The 17,500-nt window shown below is 31.1% G+C and overlaps 3 protein-coding genes across 10 annotated transcripts in view; 1 reads left to right on the forward strand and 2 right to left on the reverse strand.

Moving 5' to 3' along the window:
- Positions 1-1,665, reverse strand: part of LOC122634871 (COP9 signalosome complex subunit 7) — a 7,058-nt gene extending 5,393 nt beyond the window's left edge. For both annotated transcript variants that reach the window (XM_043824277.1, XM_043824276.1), the window contains exons 1-3: positions 1,556-1,665; positions 525-1,179; positions 262-436 (exon numbers count right to left, since the gene is read on the reverse strand). In XM_043824277.1, coding sequence (XP_043680212.1) covers positions 262-436; positions 525-1,172 — 823 coding nt within the window. In that variant the 5' untranslated portion in view covers positions 1,173-1,179; positions 1,556-1,665. The remainder of the gene's footprint in view (positions 1-261; positions 437-524; positions 1,180-1,555) is intronic.
- A 690-nt stretch (positions 1,666-2,355) lies between these two features.
- On the forward strand, positions 2,356-7,782 carry LOC122634867 (arf-GAP with coiled-coil, ANK repeat and PH domain-containing protein 2). 3 transcript variants are annotated; one of them, XR_006328495.1, is made up of 12 exons: positions 2,356-2,613; positions 2,757-2,814; positions 2,892-2,950; positions 3,043-3,216; positions 3,286-3,930; positions 4,008-4,187; positions 4,253-4,359; positions 4,443-5,560; positions 5,643-5,742; positions 5,814-5,934; positions 6,032-6,289; positions 6,646-7,782. XR_006328495.1 is itself a non-coding variant. In XM_043824267.1 (12 exons), exons 1-12 carry the CDS (start codon positions 2,561-2,563, stop codon positions 6,198-6,200), a joined length of 2,703 nt encoding a protein of 900 aa, XP_043680202.1. In that variant the 5' UTR covers positions 2,358-2,560; the 3' UTR covers positions 6,201-6,508. The 3 variants fall into 3 exon arrangements, 2 of the variants coding, with proteins under 2 accessions (XP_043680201.1, XP_043680202.1); XM_043824267.1 differs by lacking the exon at positions 6,646-7,782 and having other exon boundaries at positions 2,358-2,613; positions 4,443-4,626; positions 4,708-5,560; positions 6,032-6,508; XM_043824266.1 differs by lacking the exon at positions 6,646-7,782 and having other exon boundaries at positions 6,032-6,508.
- A 1,634-nt stretch (positions 7,783-9,416) lies between these two features.
- LOC122634866 (transcriptional activator cubitus interruptus) overlaps positions 9,417-17,500 on the reverse strand; it is a 109,384-nt gene continuing 101,300 nt past the window's right edge. For all 5 annotated transcript variants that reach the window (XM_043824263.1, XM_043824261.1, XM_043824262.1 and 2 more), the window contains 9 exons: positions 17,160-17,357; positions 15,066-15,337; positions 14,427-14,678; positions 14,154-14,318; positions 13,846-14,010; positions 13,336-13,758; positions 12,644-13,180; positions 12,312-12,569; positions 9,417-12,224 (listed from right to left, as the gene is read on the reverse strand). In XM_043824263.1, coding sequence (XP_043680198.1) covers positions 10,764-12,224; positions 12,312-12,569; positions 12,644-13,180; positions 13,336-13,758; positions 13,846-14,010; positions 14,154-14,318; positions 14,427-14,678; positions 15,066-15,337; positions 17,160-17,357 — 3,731 coding nt within the window. In that variant the 3' untranslated portion in view covers positions 9,417-10,763. The remainder of the gene's footprint in view (positions 12,225-12,311; positions 12,570-12,643; positions 13,181-13,335; positions 13,759-13,845; positions 14,011-14,153; positions 14,319-14,426; positions 14,679-15,065; positions 15,338-17,159; positions 17,358-17,500) is intronic.

Consider the following 17,500-nt stretch of genomic DNA (forward strand, 5'->3'; position numbering starts at 1 on the left):
CTCTCTCTCTCTCTCTCTCTCTCTCTCTCTCTCTCTTCCTTTCTCTCTCTCTCTTCTCTCTCTCCCCCCTCTCTCTCCTTCCAATTTAACACATTTATATATTAATGATAAAAAATTATTGCATGTTATGAGAAATATAAATTTCAATAGAAGTTTGCAAAATAAATGCTGTACAGGGCACATAATATACTACAACCCTATCACAAGTAAATCACACTTGTATGCAAGTTGATAAATAACTTTAGGTCTTCCAAAACTTACCACTGCCTCTGAGACATTTCATCTTCTGTTGCTTTTTCTTTAAATCTGGTAGCACTGGTAAGGCTTCTCTACCAGATTCACTGCCACCTGCACTAGAACTACCTCCTGCTACATCAGCTTCTTGCACTCCACCACCACCAGCTTGAGCAGCAAGTGACTTCTTTATATTGGCAATCTATAATATATCAACATATCATATAAATTATACAAATCATGAATATATTTAAGCAGGAATCTTTAATATATTCAAAATAGTGCCTTACATCTCGTTGTATTCTTTCTTTGTGATAAGTAGCTTTTTGTTTTTCTACATTTGCACGTGTTACTTGTTCTTCAATACATGCTAAAACAGCATCACAAGCTTCTCCCCAAGCAGATAAAGTTTCTGCTACTACTCCTGCATCACCAGGTCTAACATCGCGTCCTAAACCAGCATAGTCCACTTCCAATTGAGAATTCTTTTGATCTAATTTACCATGTATTATGTCTGCATATATAGCTTCTATTATTAAATCCTCTAGATCTCTGACATTTTTTATATCAAGTTCTTCGAGTAAGACAGAATAAGGTATACATTTAGACTTGGTTGCAAGAGTCACAATTGTAAGATGCTGAAGCTTCTTTTTTTGCGTTGGAGTCAATTCTAGTACCTTATCCTTATTCTCTAAATATTGTTTGTATGTACCATATGCAAATAAATTTAATGTATTCCAATATTGAACATATGGACCACTTTCCAATTCCTTTATATTTGGCATATCCAGTAATTCACCGAAGACATGAACTCCCGGTGTTTCTACAGCTTGACGTATTAATTCCAAAGCTGCTGCACCTTTAGCTGTTTTTGCAAGCAGCACAAATTGTTCCAGAGGATTACTTGTTGACTTTTCGGTGGATGTACCACCAGTCATCTTGAATCTATTTGCAAAAAAATTATTAAAATATTCATTAATATTTATACTATGTATGCATACTAAAGTATCGACAAGAACAATATTCTTTTTTTTTTTAAGATAAGTTAAATATAAAAATAATCGATTATGATTGCAAAACAAGGTTAAATATTAAGATTAAAAATTAAGATAATCGTAAAGATAGAAATTAAAGCGAAAAACAGATTTTTTTATATATAATGCATGCATAAGATATAATATATTATAAGATTCGAATATTAAAGGTTAGGTAATGCATGTCTTCTAGTCATTTGTATAGACAAACATGTAATTATCACATTCTTATTAAATAATTATCTCGAATTAAAATGATATATGATATTGTTGAATATTAAACTTACATCGTTGAGTTAACTATCCGAAAATCTTACCAAAATTTTTCACTTATTCACCCTTTTCGTAAATGCGCAAGTTCATTGCGCATGGATTGAACTTCGAACGTATACAAAAGTAGATATATATATATATGAAGTTTGTAGTTTTTTAAAAAAGTATTAATTTCGTAAGTAAATATGAAATTAAAAATTCTAACAAGAAAAATAAAAGTAGAAATGATTCTAAATTTATTACAGATTTGTAAAATGTAAAGAATGTTAAAATTTTCTTTGCAAATTTATCTTCTTTCTTTATTTTACAGTTTTATACTTTTGAAATTTTAGCAATTAGGCAATATAACAAACAGTGCCGCCAAGTAGCGGTAAAATTAAAAACTAATTTTTACAAATCTTTTTTCTTTCAAATTAAATTATCCATTATAAATAGAAATAATATTTTTTAATATACGCGCAATAAATTCGTCAGTTTTAATATTATTTCAAAAAAAGCTTAATCATGCAACTATTCTAATTTGATAAAAGTTATAATCGTGCGAAGTTTTTTACCATTATTAATATTGCATCCCTAATTTGTATTAGATATTGTACTATTATTTAGACACACATTATACAATGAATATTTAAAACGTAAGCCTTATAAAAATGTTTAATGTTTTATTTATTGAATTCTAAAGATTCTCGTTAATTATTACGTTAATTCCTGTATTATATCTATTAATAAACTTACATACTTTCTTGTACCTATGCACAGGATGCATATCTGTGGAATTATATAGGTTGTCAACACTGGAAGACGGAAAGTTGCAATTTCCACTAACTTCGTTCATAGTATTTGACAGAAAAATGGAGAATCTGTTGTCCTTTGATACTTGTTGAAACACAATTATCGTTAAAGTTTTTTTCTATAGAAAATTAAAGATTGATGGAAAATCGCGGACGAGAAAAATCTCGAGATTATAACACGTCAAACAAAACCGTGCTTATTAAAATTCAGATATAAAAGTCTTTAAAATGAAGCCTTTGATCGAATTCGAAGAATGTTTGCGAGACACACCAAAATTTCGGTGAGAATTACGATGTAATTAAATCTATATACTTGACAAAACATATATATTATTTCTTAAATAACATGCAATTTTTTCAAACATTTAAATATCATTATTGTTTTAAAGTATCATCCAACAAATGATTAAACTTTCTTTATTAGGTCTTGCATCGAAGAAGTTGAAAATAATATAGATATTTTGGAACAAAAATTGGATAAGGTATTAATATCGTTATGATTATTAATTTTACAGTCATTGAATAAACATGACTTTAAACTATTATTTATATATCATAGGTGTTAAAGAACTGTAGCCTGATGATTGAAACTGGAAAAGCTTTTGTTGGACAACAAAGGTTAGCACGGGGACAGTGCGTTTAAAGAAATGATATTTTATGAAGCTATATTTTTATAGAATCGTATTATAAGATTGATTAATTTTTTGCAGTCAATTTGCCAACAGCTTATGGGACTTATCATTATATTTTAGTAGTGATCCTGAAATAATGGCTTTTTTAAATAAGTTAATTCATTCCATGCAGGAAATGAATAAGTTTCATAGTATATTATTAGATCAAGCATCTAGAACTATCATCAAAGATCTGAATATATTTATGAAAAGGTAAATTATTTATAATTTTATCTTTGGTAATAATGAAGGACTATTTATTTAACTAATTTAATTTAACAGCGATATTAAAAGAGTGAAAGAAACGCGTCATTACTTTGAGAAAATATCTGCGGATCTAGATATAGCCTTAAATCGCAATTCACAAGTTCCAAAATCACGACCTACGGAGTACGAGGAAACCTCGAACATTTTATCAGCTACACGATCATGTTTTCGCCATACTGCTTTAGATTATGTTCATGCATTAACAATGTTACAAACACGCAAGCGACATGAAATACTGGGCTCTCTATTAACTTATATGCATGCTTGTATAACTTATTATCATCAAGGTAGTGATCTTGGCCAAGACTTGGATCCATTTTTAAAGGATCTTAGTGAAGATCTTGTTAGAATGAGAGATGACTCTAATAAACTTGAAAAGGAGATGGAGAACAGACATATTTACGTTACTAACAGAGATTTAACTCCTTCACCTATACCTGGTAATCCAAAGATGGAAGGTTATTTATTTAAAAGAACGAGTAATGCATTTAAAACATGGAATAGAAGATGGTTCTGTTTGAGAGATCATCAGCTTGTCTATAGAAAACGAACCGGTGATGATGATTATACCGTTATGGAAGAAGATTTACGTCTTTGTACTGTAAAGCCTGTAGTAGATTGTGATAGACGAAATTGCTTTGAAGTACTAAGTCCAACCAAGTAAGTAGATACAATTCTACTTACTTAGTTGGGATAATTCTTATCACATTTGTCTACTATTTATAATTTTAATATAGGAGTCATATGCTACAAGCTGATAGCGAAGAAGCGTATCTAGCATGGGTAACTGCCATGCAACAAGCTATTGGTGCTGCTATTCAACGAGGCATGGGTACTTTATCTACTACTGGTTCACAAGAACTACAATTAAGAGATGTTAAATGTCCATCACGGCCTCCACCTAAACCTAAATCGAGGTGAATGTAAAATAATATTTAAATGATAATTCCAGAAATTCTAGAACATTGATTTGTTATTTTAGAGTATGGGAACAATTATTGAAGATTTCTGGAAACGATGTTTGCTGTGATTGTGGCGGATCGAATCCAAGATGGGCTAGCATCAATTTAGGCATTACACTTTGCATAGGTAAATTTCATTTGCGAGAAAAATATAATTCAATTATCTATAATATATAATATATGCATTTTTTTATATATGTATATATATAGAATGTTCCGGCGTACATAGGAGTCTTGGAGTTCATTACAGCAAAGTACGTTCTTTAACATTAGACGATTGGGAACCGGAAATATTGAAAGTTATGGCAGAATTAGGTAACAGTGTAGTAAATAACGTATATGAGGCATTACCAATTCCTCCGAATATGATTAAAGCTACACCAAAATGTAACAGGTATAATAGATCCTTTAAATTTTATTTCTTATCTATTAACATCGGATCTCATTATAAAAATAATTATCCTTATTTTTCCAGCAACATACGCGAAGCCTGGATAAGAGCAAAATATGTGGATCGTATGTTCGTAAAACCTTTAACTAATATTATTACAAACGAACATTCGCCTAATCAGGAACAAAAGCATTTTCGTAAATGGAGCGTTCGTAAACTACGTCGTAGACCACGTAGTTACGATCTTGATTCTTTAAACCGAAACAAGACCATCCTGAATTCTTCCAAGGGAGCTTTGTGTTCAAGTTCGGATGACAGTAAACATACATCAATAGAAAGCTTAAATTCCGTTGAGAAATCAATATCGCAAAAAACGGATACGGTTTCTACAAAGTCTGATAATTCAAGTACTGATATGAAAAATAGTTCAACCCTATATACAAAAATATTGACTCAAACACATAACGACGTGAATGAAAATACCAGTGTTTGTAAGATCATCGATTCAGAATCTGCAGCAAACAACGAAGAAGTACTTAAAACAGATGTGTCGAAATTTGAAGAAAGTATCAACGCATGTGATAATATTACCTCTGATATAAACGATATATCAAACGAGAAAAATAATGATTTGGAAATACAAAAAACTGAGAAGATTATGCTATCCGATGTATTGATGTTTGGATGCGATCTACCAAAATCAATGATCGATGGTAGTTTAGAATTAAGTTCAGATCAGGATTCAACAGCTGGTGAAGATGAAGAATTTGCTGATGAAGAAGACATAGAAAATTTACATCCTGAAATGTTACTTTATAAAGCAGCAGCTGCACATAATCTACCTGTTATGTGTGCTGCTTTAGCTGCAGGAGCAGATAAATTGTGGTCAAATGTTAATGATAGAGGTCGCACTGCTTTGCACCAAGCCATAATAAGCGTACGTAAAATTTGATTATTATCAAATATTTATGATAATCCGAGTGTCTGTTTGGAATAATTCTTAATTTGTATTTATTCAGGGTTCTGTGATGTCCTGCGAATATCTTCTATTAAATGGTGCTCGTATCAATTGTCAAGATGCAGATGGAAAAACTCCTTTATATTTAGCTACAGAATTAGGTTCGTAACTATATATATAATAAACATATTTACTAAATATAATATACATAATATTTTCTAATGTATATTAGGACATACGGCTCAAGTATGTTTGCTATTAAAACATCGTGCAGATCAACATATTGAAGATGAAAGTGGTGTAAAGCCTTTATCGATTGCAGTAAAGGAAGCTAATGCTGATATTGTTACTTTGTAAGTATAAATACATTCTTGAGTAAGAGAATTTTATTATTATTATCATTATTATTATTATTATTATTATTATTACTACTACTACTATGTATTTTAGATTACGACTTGGATTGTTAAACGAGGAAATGAAAGATTCTGAAATAGGTGTTACCGGGGATGAAACATTTAACGATGTTGTACGTGACTTTAGTCAGTTAGCTTGTTCACATCCAGAACGATTACAACGGCGAAATGAAAGCAACAATATTCCGCATGCACCCGAATGAAAAACATTTAAATGTCGATGTAGGAGAAATGAATATAAACAATTTGTCTTTCAGTTTGCAGGGTAATGCGAGTGAAATATAGGAAGCACGTAAGTATAAATAAAATATAAATGTTTGTATTTACAACACATGAATAAGAAGAAAGTAACTATGCATAAAAAGCCAATGACGAATGAAAAATTATTTAACGTTTACATTGGTACCTGAGATTTTCAAAGCATGTAAACATAGAAATGGGTATCAAATTTATATAATGTCCAAGGTATCTGATTTTTTTTCTTTTCTTTTCTTTTCTTTTCTTTTTTCTTTCTTTCTTTTTTTTCTTTTTTTTTTCTTTTTTTTCCTTAATAAAATTATAAAACAAAAAATATCATTTTTTATCCATAAAAAAAAAACGATTTCGAAGAGCATGTGGTCTGTCATTTATATAATATACATTTTGCAGTTGGAGCGCATGAAAGAAAGCCTATTTATCAGTACCTAATATATTGTTAATATTGAAAGTAATGGATAATCAAAACTGCATTGTAAAAAGAGTACTTGTTATTTGCCATTTTTATGCTCAATGACCTAATGATATATAGGATTAAGTTTTATAGACTTACTGTCTTTCTATGTTTGCTATTGATATCATATATAAATGCATAGTTTATGTGCATGTTACTACCTTCTAATCTATAGATATATATATACATATATATATTACAAAATTGTACTGATTATAGTACAGTATTATGTGAGAATGAATTTTATTGATATTTAGTTATAGATATTATTAAAAATAAGAGGTCATTATTTCGCGTTAGGGTTAATATTAATTCATAATTCATTTGCATGTTAATTAATACATAATCAATTTTGTGTGCATGTAAAGCAAGATGCCAAAAGTTCATGTACTTGTACACTAAATTATGGATCTGACAGTATATCCGAATAATTTAATATAGTCTTCCTTATAAAAAAATTCCAATTAAAAATGTATTAAACGAATGAGACCTATACCGTAGTAGATATGGATTATATCTTCGTATATATAAGAACATATTAGTAAAATATGTATGTATTTTTTTAATAAGTACTTATATAATTTTAATCGTCTAAATTATATAGTAAGATTTTATTGATTAATTATGATTTACATATTATAGCACTTAATTTATGTCTTATTTATATCTTGAATACTTTCATATTTCTACCATTTGTTTTTTTATCTCCAAACTATTACTATAATGTTTTTAAAGAATTTTTCCAATTAGTTTGGCAAGTAACGCGTACTATTTCTCTTTTTTTTTTTTCGTGTCAATGTTTATGCTTCATGTATGATATATTCTATGAAAATCGTATTAAGATATTACAATATATATTTGCTACATTCCTTTAAATTACATTTAAAAAAGAAATATTTCGCTATTCGTAATATACATAAACTAAATTTATAAAAAACACATTAAAAAATATTAGAAAAAATTTTTTTAAATTTAATTATATCTAAAGGTACGCATCATATAAAGGTACCTGATATTTTATTAATATGCTCTCGAGTTACGTTATATTATACTTTTATTTTATGTTTATTACAAAATATTTAAGATGCGATTAGTGATAGTTACCCTTCGATTCTATCGAAATATCATTATTTCGAAATTTACAATAACTCTCCTATAGAAAAGAAATAAGAGTAAAAACAATAAGAAGAATAATAATAAAATGCATACTATTATATATAAATAAATAAAATTCTTAAGTTCAAAGATCTGAAATCTACAGCAGAGTTTACAATCCCAAAAAAGAAATATATATAAACTAAAGCAACGACTGTGGTTTATTGTCTCTTTTACGTTTTACACGAAATAAGAAAGTCTTCTGTGACAATCTATACATATTTGTTATTTTTTTTATAAATCAAAAACAAAGAAACGAAGAATGTATAAGAAAATTATTTTAAGTGGCAATCTGATACTTTATATCATAATTTATACATTATAAATTCCAATAGCCTAATCAAGGAACGATATATGTATATATGCATATATATATTTCAAATTAAAATCACTACTCTTATTATATTAAAAAAAAATTGTATGGCATTTTATAACAATTTATTATAATTTTTATACGCGATTGATATATTAGTGTACACAATCTTCTTCAATGAATATTGATACTGCCTTTTTGCAAAGATCTGTATTATACATCTTTATGTATACACTGCTGTTAATGAAAACATATAATATTTATAATAATAAATATTGTGGCTACATACATACATACATACATATACACACACACACACACACACACACACACACACATATATATATCTTTATATATGGACAAAAATCGAATGTTAATAATAAGAAAAAAGAATTACTCAATGTATAATATTGTATACAACTTCCATAGTCTGTAAAACAATTTTGATTATTAATAGCTTTTTTTTTTTTTTATATATATATAGTACCTACTTTATATGGTGATATATATTAATATCCTTAATTACTCCAAGTAAAAAGATGAAACTAGATGTAATTATTGATACTACCTATGTATTGATAATATACCAGTAAATTTAATTATAATTGACAAATACTTTGAAAGAATTTTTTATATCTTAACTACAACATATATTCTATTAAATAGAATAAATCATGTTTGAAATTTAATAAATTAAAAAAATGTGGATATAATGGCGAACATAGCCCCAATAGAATAGAAAATGTAGCTTTTAAAATAATTCGCAAACGTAACAGTAATCCACAATTATTAACATATAAACAAAAATAGGAATGTAATATTCCAGCAGATCAGTGAAGACAGAAAACTGCTATTACCAATATGTCAGTAAAACAGGAATGAATTTCACCCGAAAGGAAATCGGTAACTATGTTATCGATGATTGATAAAATAATTCAATGAGACCGTATTTGAACAAAAATTTTGCCTGTACTCATTATTTGCATAAATTGTTATAAAGTCTGAAACAATGAACATCTTAAACTTCCAATTCAACACATTTTTCCACGCCTAACTAATTAAAATAAATGGCTATCAGGATTTAAAACTTTTTAATTTTTATTTTATATATTTTATTTATTTTTTGTATTTGAAAAAGTATATTTGTCCATGTATAAATTCATATAAACGAAACCTTGTAAGTTTATGTAATTATTGGTAAGAAACAAGAGAAATAAGAAATAATTTAGAAAATTTGTTTATTCGTCAAATAATTAACAATTGTTGGGCTGTAAAACCTTTTGTCCTTTTGTTTTATCATATGAATTTTATTATATATGTATATGATAAGTATGTATAGTATTCACAAAACTCTCTTCATAGTCTTATATAATGGATTAATAAAATTCATAAAAAAAAAAAAAAAAAAAATGTTCGCATAACAAAAACACGTTTTAGATACGCTATGTTACTAAGTTCTCAAAGCGTTTTTATTTAACGACCCTCTTAATAATTTTTAAAGGCACTCAATCTTATCTCAATCGGTCAAACCGAATGATTTAATTTCGATGATAATAATTATCCTTAAATTTCTTTACACAAAGATCTTTATGAAAAAACAATCAACCTATGTTATCACCCATACTTTCATACTATCATACTGAAAATGTATTTTTTCTCGCATTGTTTACACTTATAACTATTTCCACTACTTTTTATCTACATTTGTTTTAGTCTAAGGTTGGCCCTTTTTTACAAAATCAGTTTTGATTAAGTCATTACGTTTATACTTAGCAGTTTGAATAGTTATCGATATTAGAGAAACTGCATAGTAAAACTTTCACTTTAGAACATGTAATTGACAGATTTACAAAACGTTAAATATTCTATGTAATTAAAAATGATTTACAGTAATGAGACTTCAAAATTTTTCGGTAAAAAAAAAAAAAGAAATATTATTATTTTTGTCGTCCAGGCGCCAGGGATTAACTTAAATTCTTTGTATCACAGTGCACATTTTGCACTATTCGTCAAAAAACTAAACGGGTAAAATTATGATTAGAAAAACGAAGTATAATTGGCACACTTTCAATAATCAGTACTTGTATGAAATGTGTATCATAAAATTATATCTACAAAGATCATGGTATGGCTTAAAGTACATAGCGCAGTCAAATGGATTTACTATAGTAAATACCTACACGTGTATGTGAGTGTGCATGCGTACGTGTATGTGATTGTGTGCGTGTGTGTAAATAGTACAAAAGAATCAATCTATAGAAAGCACATAGCTATTTCGTTAAGTAAAGAAAAATATTTCTTGGCTAGTATATTATAAGACATATTCTTTGTAAAAATACAATTCTCTCTTCATTTTTCTCTGAATTAAATGATATATAAAGCTATCTTTATAAAATAGCTATTTAAAATTTAATATTCTGAAGAATATTATAGAAAAGGTATAATGAACTACTAAGGCACATGTAATGTATCAAACAGCACTCATGAAAGGCACTTAAATACGTGATAAAGTCTATCGATTGAAAGGCAGTAATATGCGCGATATCGTAAAATTTATCATATTATAAATACTTTCCGATGCAAATTAATTCATTGAATCATTTGCAAATACCTATTCTCTTCGAGTAAAGAGCTTAAGGATGACGTCATATCGTTAACAACCATATTGGCGCTAGCTGGTAATGGTTGTGGCAAAGATATAGGGTGAGTAGAACTTGATACATTAGTATCGTGCATATTGCCAGACCAATTTCTGCATTGTTGCACATATTCTAATGTTCTCCTGTAAGAATCTTGTCTCATACCTTGTGGTGGTTTAACTGGGGAACCTTGTTGCGATTGGCTTATATCTTTGCACTGAATTTCTAACAAATTCGTGCCGGCCTGTTCCTGATAACATTGTTCTCCATAGCCCCATTGACAATTACAATTATATTGATGAGTACTCGGTGGATTAGTTCGCGTCTGACAACCATGACCACAAATTTGTTGTTGCATCCTACCATTACTTTGTAACGCGTTACACAATTGCGGGGATGTTCTCTTAGGTATTGACGTATCGTTTGTAATATTTTGATGATGAGCACCGTTCGGATGAATACAGGTTTGCATTTGAATGCAGGAGTTAGCTGTTTGTGCTTGTTGCTGACATTCCTGTAATCCACTCATGTTATTAATGACCTTGGTTTGATTCGTAACATTCATTTGCGAGCAATGTGGTGACATCAGTGTACACTGATTAGTATTCCCAGTTTGTTGATCTTGATGCAAACTCGTCATTTGACCATTCGGTGTTACCACCGGCCTTGAACATTGATTTGTTGTTTGATTACATTGTGAATTAGGATGATTTATCGTAGATTGACCAGATAGAATGGGTTGTTGGGTGCAGTGTGGAATCGATTGCTGACAATTAACATTCGAACGCATTTGCGTACAAGGTTGTTGGCCCATCGACGTATGGTTGGTCGATACACACGTTTGACTGGAATGATGATTCGTTTGATTGCCCGCGTTGCGATTGCAATTGGAATTCAACTGTACTTGACAGCCATGATTAGGATAATAGTTATGATACATGTGATTTTGAGAACAGTTTCTCGTAAGTTGAGCAGAATTTTGTAACATATTTTGAGAAGTATGTTGGGGTGCCAAGGCGCCAGCTGCTGGAGAAGTCAATGGTTGATCACTGATATGACTAGGAGCATAGTGAGACCCTGGTGACATTACTTGACCACTCGCAGGACTTGCCATTTGTGCTGGAACAGGTTGAGACGCATAGTTGGGAGGTGGTGGACAGTATTGAGAAGAGGGATGGGTAGACCGGGAACTTGGACATTGAGTATACGGAACGGGAGAAGTATTTTGATAATTGAGACAAGGTTGCTGCGAAGATTGCTGAGCTGAATAACAATTCTGTTGATGCGTTTGATTGTAATTACACGGAGGTTGCATCTGTCGTTGATAATGCAAAGGATTTGTACATATCGGTGATTGACAAATAGGCAGAGGACTGCTTCTATAATTGCTTTGATTACCACCTGCTTGTACCTGTAAATTATACATAATTCCTCAAGTAAAATCAATTGTTTTACATAGACACATAAAGGAAAATAAAAGGGGTATTGAAAAACTAACTTGATTCAGATATTGCATCATTTCGTCTGGAATGACAAGTTTATTTTCCACCATTTCACCTTCCCCAACTTCATCTAAAATAACTTCTTGATTTGGATGAAGTTCTGGCAATTGTGCTGACCTTGGTCTCGGAGGCATAGGCGGAGACGTTCTATGTGCCTGATGACCTCTTGCAGGTTCAGACATTCGTCGATCGCCGGAAGGTTGTGTACAATGTTCACTGGGATTGTTCCAATCGTTTGGTTTACCTTGGATACCCTGTATTAATAACATCTTTTTTATATAAAATGTTTCCTCGAGATATGAACGATTAATATTGATTCAAATAATACCTGCAATGACATATTCCGTGTTTGTACAACCAGATTACTGGTAGAATATGGTCCTTGTATATGACTCGGAGGATTAATTCTACCAGACGTGGTGCTCATTTGACTACTTCTTCTAGAAGTACCAGGACTAATAGGATCGTAGAAACTTCCTGGTCCAGTAGCTCCAGTTCTTACAGCACTAATGCCACTAGCCTGACTACTTCTTCTACTACCAAAATCAGTTGATCTCATACTGCCATAATACGTACTAACAGTACTGTTGCTGTCTCTCCTTGGCTCGCTCAAAGGTTGCAATCTAAGCTGCAAATCCGATAAGCTGGTTTGACGTGCTGGAACACCACCTTCCATTTTTAAATCTGTGATCCTTCTGTTCAAATCACCGATATTACTTTGAGTGCCCATGCCACGAACGCCTCTCATACCGGACACGCTAACCGGAAGCGTCGGTACACCCTTAGCATTCAATCTTCCCTTCATACGATTCCTCGAAGTAGCTGTTGCTACCTGTTGCTGTTGCTGAGATTCTATTCCACCAACCTACGAGCAATCGATAATCCTACATCAAGATTCGACCATTCGAATGATAGATTAAAAATATTAAGATCGCTTAATAATATACATCTTTACTGTTCATAATTAAGTCAGAGAAAAAATTATGTACGACTTTATTTCTAATATATCATTTCGTTTACCATAGCACGAAGAGCTATTGGAAGATCAGCTATGTCTAAATCATCAGGTTCTTCGGTCCATGGTTCTTCAGACAGATTAGCTCCGTCGTTAGTAAGAGTACCAACACCGGTCACTTCGTCGTTGCAACCCCCAATAAGAGGACTTCCTTGTTGTTGCATCATACCAGGTGGACTATTGGCCTCGCTCTCAGATTTTACGCTAGGACTCGATAAACTCGGTGTCTTGGGATGCAAGTCTTCGCTTCTGCTAGGACTATGTCCTCCTGCACCTGCTTCGTCGCTTCCACCACCATCTCCGCCACCACCTTTATGTTTTTTATTGGCATAAAATTCCGCACCGTGGACTGTCTTCACGTGTTTCCTCAAAGACGAAGGATCCGTGTACCTTTTTGTGCAGCCAGGTGCTTTACAAACATACGGTTTCTACAAGAAAATTTATTATCACGATGATCTCGAAGGAAGGATGTAGATTGAAAAAAAGAAAAAACAATTTATTAAAAAATAATTCACCTCGTTCGAGTGTGTCCTATTCTGATGTTTCGCTCGGTCGCTAGCATTGCTAAATGCTTTGCTACAACCTGGATATTCGCAGGTATATGGTTTCTCACCCGTGTGAGATCTCAAATGAGTCTTTAAGTTTTCCAGTCTTGAGTATGCCTTGAAACAACCCTCGAACTGTAGAAATAAATTTACAAGATTAATGAATGATCCATCTACAAGAAATTTTGTTATATTTATATTACAAACGTTTTAATAGAGATTCTCTTTCAAAATAAAATATAAGAATATAAGAACGATCATATTATACATCTACGTACCGTACATTTATGAGGTTTTTCACCAGTGTGCCTTCTCATATGTACTACCAACATATATTGTGCCTTAAAAGGCTTTTCCTCTCTTGAACATTCTTCCCAACCACAAACAAAGCTCTTTTTATTAGCATGTATGTGATCATTGTTGATATGCTTCACAAGATCATCCTGTTGAACGTGAAAGAAAAAAATGATATGATCAATGAAAAATAAATAAATAAATAAATAAATTTTTATAGCATTATGAAATTTAAGAAAAAAGGAAATGAATTTAACCTGAGTTGGGAATTCAAGACCGCAATCTCTCCAATGACAATTCGTTTCGATAAAGTCACCGGGTTCATCTCGAAGATCCTCGCTAGGACTTAGTCCTTGAGGATGAGTTGGTGGAGCAGTGGTCGTTGTATTGGTGGTCGTTGTTGCTGGTTCTCTTTTTACCTTGGTAGACGTTCTTCTCGAAGATGTGTCTGCTTCCGCCGTGACCGATCTTGAAGATGTCTCTGATGCTTTTCTACAGGATTCTGCATTCTATAAAAAAATTAGAATATCCTGTCAAATCAAGCCTAAACATTACAAAAACGTACATATTTAAATCATTTACCGTAGATGAATTATCTCATAGAATAATGTATCATATTTGATAATAGTAAATAATTGACGTTAATCGTTTTTTTAAATTACTAATTAATTATTTATACGTATATCATTATCTATGATCTCACATATATCATTAGAATAAACAAAGATTTTATTACTTATCTAAAATCTACTAAGACTTTAATACAAATTTGTTTTATTTTTATTTTCATTTATATATATATATATATTATTTCATTAAATATATATATATATATTAATGTATTAAATATAATACTGTATATAGTTGTACGTATATGTATAATAATAAATTTATACCTCACTCTTTGGCGGCAATCCTCCATGAGGAGCAAGGGTCGTCGATGCCGTAGAATGAGGTGGAACACAAGGATAAAGTTGCGAGTGAGGTGACAGACCGTGCGCATGAGGGTGAGAATGAGGGTGTGGAGGCAATGGCGGTGGTGCAGGCGGTTGCAAAGGATGCGCGTGAGGCAAAAGAGCCGCCGCGGCGGCGCTTCTCAAAAGGTGTGCCTGAAGCTGCTGCAAATGAGGCGCCATGCCAGGGTGCATACCTAAAGCTGGGCTCATAGCTATAACAATACACCCATTGGAATTCATTGAAATTCGTTATACAGACAACCTGTTTTCTTTTCTTTTCTTTTCTTTTCTTTTCTTTTTTTTTTTTACAAAATAGTTACGATAAAAATCAGTTGATCGATCACTAAAAATTATTTATAAAATATACTTCAAGGGTATAATTAATTCATATATTTATATTTGTAATTAACTTAATAATTTATATATATATATTATTTTTTCTATTTATCTTTATATATTATCATTTATATGTAATATCTTATAGAAATAAAAAGATTTATATATTATCATGTATAATACGTATTTGATAAATTTTGTTAGTCGTATAAATAAGTTATTTTGATCGTAGAAATATCAAATTAATGTGTTATTAAATATAAATTATTTTTAATAAATAGAATGAAAATAAAGAATAATCGATCACTAAAAATGATTAAAATAAGGATTACTACGAGGATATAATATATATAAATTGACGATAGAAGAAGATTATCATCGAAATCGGACTACGACCATTCTCTCGACAGTCTCATCACGACAAAGCTAACTTCCGGCACGTAGGCTTAGCTTGCATTTTAATTGTCGGTCTCCGGTCTCTTGTAACGTTCGAAGATCACGCTAAGCGTGCGGATACAGAATGATTTTGTTTGTTGCTTCTGTCTCAGTTGAATAGACGATGAACCGTGTTTCGATAATGATCGTGTGAAAATGATCGAGGGTTGTTCACAATTTATACTCAAAGACGATCTTTTTTTTTCTTTTTTTTTTTTGGAATAAAAATATAAACAAAAAATAATAGGAACATAATTAAAAAATTTTTATTATCATGGTGATAGTATCTATTTAAAGAATTCGTCCAATTATTCAAGTATTTTATGTATGTAATGCAAGACATAGTCGTTGCATGCTTAACTAATTCCGTAACAAAGTTCTGCAATTAATATGTTTATCTTGCCTGTATATAAAACGTGACAGGGATTAGAAATGTATTAGAGATTTCCATTATAGACCAACGTGATATTATTTTAATTCCGAATGCGTGGACGCTTTTGTAACGATATTAATACAAATGGGATTATAATAAAAAATAAATGAGACATATTTATAAATCTTGCCTACAATTTAATATGAAATTTTAATTGAATTTGTCTTTTATATTTTTCCTTCTGTTTTTCCCTTTTCAAAAAGATTCCTATCGTTGTAATCCTTTAATTTTCCTATTTCTTTTTCACTTCTTTTTCTTTTCAGAAGGCCAACAACTCAAGCGTGCTTCGAAGGTAAATTTAAAAGTGAACGTTCTACCGTAAGTGCCACGCAAGAGGGAACGATCGACGTGCTACGCTTCTTGAATTTTAATTCGTTAATAACTTCATTTAATCGCAAATTACTGATGGTCCTTAACTCGCGAGCAAGGTGGGCCCCGATTTGGGGTAAGCACTTGACTCTCGCCCATGTATAGGTACTACCTACTATATATACCGGTCGTAATCCACTTGTATAATGACTTCATGCGCGCCAGAACCTCAATTTACTGCTACTGAATCTCGATCATGCAAAAGGTATATCTTTGAACATCGAAAGCCTGGATGATTACGATGACAAGCAAGGTTCAGTTTTCTCGACTAAATTTCTTATACTTGTCTTTGATGATTTATGTTCTTCGTACATCTATACTTTCATGACGTGTTCCTTTTTTCTTGTTTATTTGTTTATTCGTTTATTCATTTTGTTTTTCTTCTTTTTAAGATAATTAACGTCATCATGTGGGACATGGTAAGAGGAAAATATATATAAGATCATAGAGTAATATCTTACCAGCCGATAAGTGACCATAACTGCCACTTGCACTACTACTTCTTGAACCATTAACGATGGACGCTAAACTATTTGGACTGAATCTAATCATGCTGTCGATGTCGAAGCGATCGGAGTATGGTGAACTGCTTAGTGCCCGTTTACGGCTAGCTCTAATCGCCGATGCTCTTGGACTTCCTAATCTCGACGACGCTGAAACTGTATTAAAAATATTTTCATTAATTAACGATAATTAGACTTATTTTGTACATTTATATCTCTAATTTCTTTCCACATTTTTTTCTTCTATTTTTCTCTTTTTCAATATTAAAATTACGATTGTATGTTTTTATTAAGCACGA

The sequence above is a fragment of the Vespula pensylvanica genome, chromosome 16 (genome assembly GCF_014466175.1).
Source record: "Vespula pensylvanica isolate Volc-1 chromosome 16, ASM1446617v1, whole genome shotgun sequence".
Taxonomy (NCBI): Eukaryota; Metazoa; Arthropoda; class Insecta; order Hymenoptera; family Vespidae; genus Vespula; species Vespula pensylvanica.